This window comes from Protobothrops mucrosquamatus, unplaced genomic scaffold (genome assembly GCF_001527695.2).
Source record: "Protobothrops mucrosquamatus isolate PMUCROS unplaced genomic scaffold, P.Mucros_1.0 scaffold3063, whole genome shotgun sequence".
Lineage (NCBI taxonomy): Eukaryota > Metazoa > Chordata > Lepidosauria > Squamata > Viperidae > Protobothrops > Protobothrops mucrosquamatus.
The window spans coordinates 8,019-15,705 of record NW_015389074.1 but is presented as its reverse complement, the minus strand read 5'-3'; the positions used below and the strand labels follow the sequence as shown (position 1 = coordinate 15,705).

Here is a 7,687-nt window from a genome sequence, read left to right as displayed (position 1 = left end):
TCGTCAGCAAAAGCTCTAAGTTTATAGTTATTCTTGCCCAAAGTTATTCCTTTTATAGTTGATGTTTCTCGAACCTTAATTAATAAAATCTCCAAAGTCAAAATAAACAACAAAGGTGATAGAGGGCATCCTTGTCTCGTGCCTTTTTCAATTTTGATTGCATCTGTCAAATCTCCATTCACAATAACTTGTGCTGATTTGAGATTGATAAATAGCCTTCAACGCAGACAAAAATCTAACCCCAAAATTCATTTTATCAACCACACCAAACAAGAACCGCCAATCCAATTTATCAAAGGCCTTTTCAGCATCCAAAAAGATAAGAGCCGCCGGAATTTGATTATTTTTGTCCAAATACTCCAACAAATTTACTATTTGTCTAACATTGTTCTTCATATACCTACCACTTATAAATCCAGATTGATCCATATGTATAATCTTTTGTAATACGTGCATCATTCTATTAGCCAAAATTTTTGCAAAAATCTTGTAATCCGTATTCAATAAGGATATTAGTCTATAATTTTTAGGCTGCGATAAATCTTGATCCTCCTTTGGTATAAGTGAGATAAAAGCAGACCTCCAGGATGGTGGTATCTCTTCTCCTAATAAAATATCATTAAAAAGACTCTTCAAAGGCTCTAGCATTTCCTCCGACAAAGTTCTATAATAAATTGCCGTCAGTCCATCAATACCAGGAGCCTTTCCAGCCTTCAGTTGCTTAATTGCCTCTAGTATTTCCTCCAGAACAATTGGAGAGTTCATCATCTCTTTTTGATCGTCTGTCAATCTAGGAAAGTTTGCTTGTTGTAAATAATTATCTATTTCAAGAAGTTGTATGTTTTCCGAAGAATATAGCTTTGAAAAGTATTCCAAAAATGCCCTTTTAATCAAATCCTGTTGAAAAACCTCTTTACCCTTATAATTTATTTTTCAAATAAGTCTTTGTTTTTGCTTCTTTCGTATTTGATAAGCTAACCATCTTCCTGGTTTATTTGCATTACAAAATGTGTTATGCTTCATATATTGTAAACTAACTGCAGTCTGTTCAGCCAGTAACATATTAAATTGTTCTCTCAATGTTGCAATAGATATCTTTAATTTATTATCCATTGGATTCAAAATAAAAGCTTTTNTAGATGGTACTTCTTTCAAAAGTATAATGTCTTGTGCAGCTATCTGAAATCTCTGATGATAAAAAGCCTGTATAATATCATTGCGACGTGTCTTTCTAGAAAAATAAACAACAACATCCCTAGGCTGGTTCTTCTGACGTGCGACCCATGAATTTACTCTATATATTTTTTCAATTTCTCCAAAGATAATTTCAGGATTGCAGTCAAAAACCAGGGCAAGTGCAGCTGATATTTCCTCTTTAAGTTTTTCCTGTAGGTCCTCTTTTAACCCTCTAATTCTTATGGCATGTTCCATCTCTCTAAATTGGGACATCACATTATCATTTTGTAGTATCTGTACTTCTTCTTCAACCTTTCCCATTCTCTCCTCCATTCTCTCCTTCATCCCCTCCATCTTCTCCCCCACATCATCTATACGTTCGTCTATACGGTCCACATGAGAAGTAAAACCTTGAAAGATTTGAGATAAATTCTCACACAATTCATCATTTTTATTTACAAGAAGTTCCTCAGTTTCCACTCTCATTTGCTGTATAATTTGCTGTGTTTGTTGTGTCATTTGTGTTGAGAGCTGTGCCAAAGAATCTTGTAAGTCCTTGAGAGTAATATAAGGAGGAGGAGAGGGTGGGGGTGTTTTAGCTTTCTGCTGTGATGTTTGTACAGCTGGGGATGAAGCAAGAGCTTTAGGTACTGCAGAGGTTCCACGTTTAGAAGCCATTATAACTTGTAGATAATTATAAAATTTTCTTAAAAAGTATCAAAAGTCCATGCAGAACAGCAGTCATTTAGTTAGAATTTTTCTAATTTTTTTCTTCAATTTTTCTGTATTTTTTACAGTCTGTTACAATGTAGCAATCCACAACCGGAAGAGAAGTGAAAGTTTTCCTTTAGAACAAAGAAGCGGTTTAACCGCAGCCATTTTTTTCTTTAAGTTTCACTTTCAACTTAAACAATACAGAAGATATCTTTAAAAAGATCGAGTTAGAGTTGAAACTTTATCCAAAAAATCCAGCATTCCTGGTAAGCTCTGTCTATTAGAGCTTTACTCACAGTTCAAATCTTTAGCATTGGAGGTGGAAACGGCGTCTTGCTTCGTTAGAACGAAGACGTCCCGATCTATGGAGATGGCTGTGAGCTCCGGCGGAGTTCACACCTACATCTCCCCGAGAGCCCTCAGGGAGACTAGGGAACTCTACGCCTACTCACCAGCAGCTCACCTTCTTCCCTTTGCCCGAGAAGAAGGCTGAAGCCGGCAAACAGCTGATACGCGCTGTTTTGCCGGCTTTTACATAGAATGCTGACGGGAGGCTGTCAGATTGCCTCCATCGGCCGCCGGCAGCCACCGGAAGTTCCTTTTCAGTTCTTTTGAGCGTGTTCTTATTTCTAAGTACACTTAAGCCTGCCCACTTACTAGCAGGAATTTCACATAGTCCTGCAAATACTTTGGTGGGCCTCTGGCCCGCTCTGATCTTCTTAGAGCGGTTGCAAGTGCCCGGTCTACAAGCTCGCCTGCCAGGCTCGGCAGACCAGGACTTGAATGCCCACTATGTACAGGCGAACCCACATCATGCTGACTGGCCGGGTCCTGTAAACCCAGACCAGAGTTCCTTGGTGGGGTGGAATTCCCCAGGTCCACGACAGACCCCTCTTGGGAGCAATGTCCCGTAGGCACAAGGCCAGCAGATGGAGTGGCCTGAACAGCTGGTTGTGTGCAATTTTCCATGGACCCAGTGCCAGAGTCAGGAGCCGCCTCGTTGGCACAACTCCTCTATGCAGAGTGCAACCCCCTGCTTCTGCAAGAAGACTGAGATCCACGATCGCCATCGTGGTCCTCCTCCCCCCCGAGAGCAGAGTTAGGAGCGGAAGTTTGACTGGGTAGCCTCCAGCACAGCTGGTCAATGTGCCGACGTAACACACGACCATCGTCCAGGGCCACTTCGGATGACAGCGGCCCAGTGACTTTGCAGACCACTGCTGTCACCCAGAGATGTCCGGGTCCATAGTTCCTTGCCCAAACCGGATCGCCCATCTGTAGTCTCCTAGGTGCCTGCGGCTATGACACCTGTGAAGCCACCCGGTCTGGGTGCAATCTGTCCAGTTTGGTAAGGAGACAGCGACCCCAGCGGAGTTCAGCTGGGCTTTTCCCAGTAGCTATGCAAGGTGTGGTGCGTTGGCAAAGAAGAAAGTCAGCTAACCTGTGATGCCAGCTTCCATGAGTAAGCCTCTTCAAGGCATCTTTGGTTGTGCGCACCATGCGCTCAGCTTGGCCGTTGGAAGCTGGATGGAAAGGTGCCGAAGTAGCGTGCCGGATTATGTTGGCCTGGAGGAAAGCCTGAAACTCAGAAGAAGTGAATTGAGGTCCGTTGTCGGAGACAAGAACATCTGGCAGCCCATGGGAGGCGAAGATGCCCCTCAACACCTGGATGGTCCTGGCAGTCGTCGTAGTGGACAGTGGAACGACCTTTAGCCATTTAGAGTGACTGTCCACAACGAGGAAGAATTGCCCCTGAAAGGGGCCAGCGTAGTCGATATGAACCCTCGACTAAGGAGCATGTGTTTCCTCCCACCTATGTACAGGAGCCTGTGGCATTTCAGGCCTAGACTGTTGGCAAACCTGGCAACCCTGGACCTGGGTCTCCATCTCCTTATCAAGCCCCGGCCACCAGAGATAGCTGCGCGTCAGAGCCTTCATCCGGACTATGCCCGGATGTCCCTCATGCAGAGATTGCAAGACTCTAGTCCTCAATGAGGTTGGGATCACTACCCTACTTCCCCACAGGACACAACTCTTAAAGGTGGATAGCTCATGCTTCCTTTTCCAGAAACTCTGGAAGGTAGTGCCAGGACACGTGTCAGGCCAACCTGACAGCACCCATGTCAACACACGTGTTAACGTGTGATCATTGGCTGTTTCTGCAGCCACATCCCTTGCATTGAGGGGAGACTCAGGCAAATCCTGAATAGCTAGTATGTGGTTAGCTGGAGCAGGATCTGATTCTACAAGCTGTAGAGGCAACCTGCTAAGGCCATCTGCATGGCCCATTTCTTTGCCAGGTTTGTGAACCAGTGTGTAGTCATATGCAGAAAGGAAAATTGACCACCTCAACATTCTAGGAGAAATTATGTGTGGGGTTTGCTTATTGGTTGTAAACAACCCCAGCAGTGGCTTATGGTCTATATAGACTGTAAAGTGGCGACCATACAAAAAGTCATGGAACTTTTTTATGCCAGCCACTATGGCCAAGGCTTCTCTATCTATCTGTGCGTAATTACGCTCAGCAGATGACAGAGTCCTAGAATAGTAGGCTACAGGGACTTGTGCCCCATCAGCCTTCAGGTGACTTAAGACAGCCCCGATCCCATAAGGGGATGCATTGCAGGCTATACACACTGGCAGCTGCTCATTGAAATGAGCGAGAACAGCATTTGAAGATAACAATGCCTTGACCTCTGCAAAACTCCTTTCATGGACTTGTGTCCACTTCCATGGAGCCTGTTTGTCCAAGAGCCAGTGTAACGGCTCTGCCACTGCAGCCTTGTGAGGTAGAAAAGAGTGATAGAAATTTAGAAGCCCAAGGAAGGCTTGAAGCTCACTCTTTGACTTGGGCCTGGGGGCCTGCTGAATCACCTTGGGCTTAGATTCAGCAGGATGGATGCCTTCTGCATCTATACGAAACCCCAAGAATTCAGTGGATGTGACTCCAATTTTGCATTTGTCTTGCCTAAGCTTCAGCACCGCTTTGCGGAACTGCAGCAAAACGGACCGAAGCCTCTCAGCCAAGTTTTCGGGAGATTCCCCTACGATGAGGACATCATCGAAGTAAGGGCAAACTCCCAGAATGTTATGGAGCGTTCGCTCCATAATGCTTTGGAAAGTGCCAGGGGCTACGTTAACCCCAAACTGTAGTCTTTTGACTTTGAAAGCTCCCCGGTGCGTTATGATTGTCTGGGCCTCAGCCGTTGCCTCATCAACCGGTAGCTGTTGATAGGCCTGAGCCAAATCAAGTTTGGTGAAGACTCGGCCTCCCTTCAGCGAGGCCAAAATGTGGCTCACCACAGGCACTGGATAAGAGTGCTGCTGTAATGCTTTGTTTAACATGCATTTATAGTCAGCACAAATGCGGACTTCCCCATTGGCCTTCAGTGGCGTAACTATTGGTGTTTCCCATGGACTGCTATCCACAGGTTCCAAAATACCTTGCTGGAGCAGTTTGTCCAGCTCAGCATTAATCTTTTGCTTCAGCGCAAAAGGCACCCGACGAGGCTTAACCCTAATCGCAGCAATGGACGGGTCTAACCGCAAAGCAATTGGAGGCCCCTTGTACGACCCCAGTTCTGGGCTAAACACATCAGCAAACTCCTTGCAAACTTCTGCAAGGCCTGTCGTTTGCAAGCTGTGTAGCCCAGTCACTTGAATCCCAAGTGCCTCGAACCAATTGAGTCCAATTAGACTCGTGCAGTCGCCCTCTACCACAACAACGTCCAGGAACCCTTCAAATTTCCTATGCTGCACCTTGAGCGTGGCCTCCCCTTTTACCCTGACTCTGGAATTCTGAAAGTCTGTTAAGACCAGATTCGACAGCCTGAGTTTAATTCGCTGGCCGCTTCTGTAGCAGATTTGCTTAAGAGTGTCCTGGGATATGATTGACAGAGCTGAACCCCTGTCCAGCTCCATCGTTAAGGGGACCCCCTGCAATTTGACATCAATGCGAAGCTTCTTCTTTAATGGCCTGTGGGCCCCTGTGTTCAAAATGCTCCTGCGGGACGCGCAGAAACCCACCCTATTCTGACTGGGGACCCTGATACCTTTCCGAGGCAATTCTTCCGAAGGACGGTCTTTCGTGCAACCCAAACAGACGGCAGCTATGTGGCCTTGCCTGCCACATGCCCGGCAAATGGCAGAGCGGAAATGGCAATCGGAGCACTTGTGGCGGCTTCCACATCCGAAACACCAAGGGAATTGAACGGCCTTGTCAGCTCGCTCATGGGGCCTCCTCTCTGCTGGCTGCTGTAGGCGGTCGACCTCGTTTTCAGAATCAGGATCAGCTACCTCTCGAGCAACCTCTTGATGGATGGAGCCTGAACTCGTAGGATGCTTGGAAAGCCGCAAGGCCTTAACAGCTCCTCCCGCTGCTTCATCGGCCCTGATTTCCCTTAGTGCTTCCTGGAAGGAAACGTCTTCCTTTGCAAAAATCTTTTGTTGCAACTCACGGCTCCTCAAACCACAAACTAGACAATCTCGAAGTCTTTCCTACAAGTCTTTGAACTCACAGGGCCTAGCAGCTTGTTGCAGCGCAGCAATAAAGTCCGCAGCAGACTCTCCTGGCCTTTGGTCCCGCTGTTTGAATGCGTGACGCCAATCACCGATAGCTTCGGTTCGAAATGTTCCCTTAACATTTTCTTCAGCTCAGTGTAAGCGATGGATTCCAGAGGTGCTGGGGCAACCAGATTCTCGGCAATATCAAATGTCTCTTGCCCACAGACACACAGTAACGTTGCGGCTTTGAGCCCATCTTCCCGAACTTGGTTTACTCGGAAGTAGTTTTCTACTCTGGCCATGTATGAGCTCCAACGTTCAGGGTGAGCTGTATCGAATTCGGACAAACGCCCTATCTTCGACATCGTTACTTCTTAGCGGCCTCGTCAACGCCTCGTGCTGCTCCGGCTTGCGAAGGGGTTCCAGGACGAATCTCGCCGAGCTCTCCTCCAGCGTCTTCGTACTGGCAGGCAGAGTCACACGAATCGGAACGCCGAACTTCCAAGCACTTTGGGCCTTCCGTGGTGAGTCAGCCTATTTTCTTTTCGTTGTTTTCTTGCAGCACGATCCCACCTTCGTCGCCAATGTTCTGTTCTGTGCATTGGTAAGGCATTGAGACGAGGCAGGAGTCACAACAGTTGCTTCTTTATTTAATCTCCAACAGAACAACACAAAATGGCACGGATCCCTTTTATACCCCCTTGCAGGGAGTAGCATCAACCAATCAACGCAACGTATCTTTCTCACCTTGCGCATGCACAATAGGCTGGAGACAGCCTGTCTGGCCCAGGCAGCCACGTGGTCTGCCCGGGTCTCTCTGCAGCTTCCTGCACCTGCTGTGTCAATCACAGCCCAGGACATAACAGATTTCTTGTTAGGTACTCTTCGCAGGTACTTTTGCATTTTAGAAAAGAGATTAGAAGATCCTGTTGTTATTGATCCTATTATTTTAGTACTGTTGAGAGATGCACTGCAATTTCTCCATCTTAAATCTGTTTCTCTCTCTTCCCTCCCCCCCCCCGCCTCTATCATCTCTCCAGTTTGGATTCTTTGAACGCAAGCGTGCACCCCAAATGGATGCAAATGCAGCTGCAGCAGCTGCTCCCAGTGACCAAGCTCCTCCAACTTCAGCTGCTTCCTAAGGGAGGAAGGGTTTCTGGATCTGGATGCAACTTGGAAGCCAGGATTCCCGCCTTGTTTGGAACAGGAATAATACAGCCAGTTGAACAGGGTCAAAAAACAGAGAGGCAGGACCTCTAGATTACTCGGAAATGAATGGGATGGATGGGGAGGG

The 7,687-nt window shown here is 46.8% G+C and overlaps 1 protein-coding gene across 1 annotated transcript in view; it reads left to right on the top strand.

The window, feature by feature from the left end:
- LOC114923350 (integrin alpha-D-like) overlaps nucleotides 1-6,917 on the top strand; it is a gene marked incomplete at its 3' end in the record, with an annotated part of 88,392 nt that extends 81,475 nt beyond the window's left edge. The window contains 2 exon segments of the mRNA XM_029286189.1: nucleotides 4,864-4,956; nucleotides 6,772-6,917. Of these exon segments, the coding sequence (XP_029142022.1) occupies nucleotides 4,864-4,956; nucleotides 6,772-6,917 (239 nt within the window).
- Nucleotides 6,918-7,687: the final 770 nt, after the last annotated feature.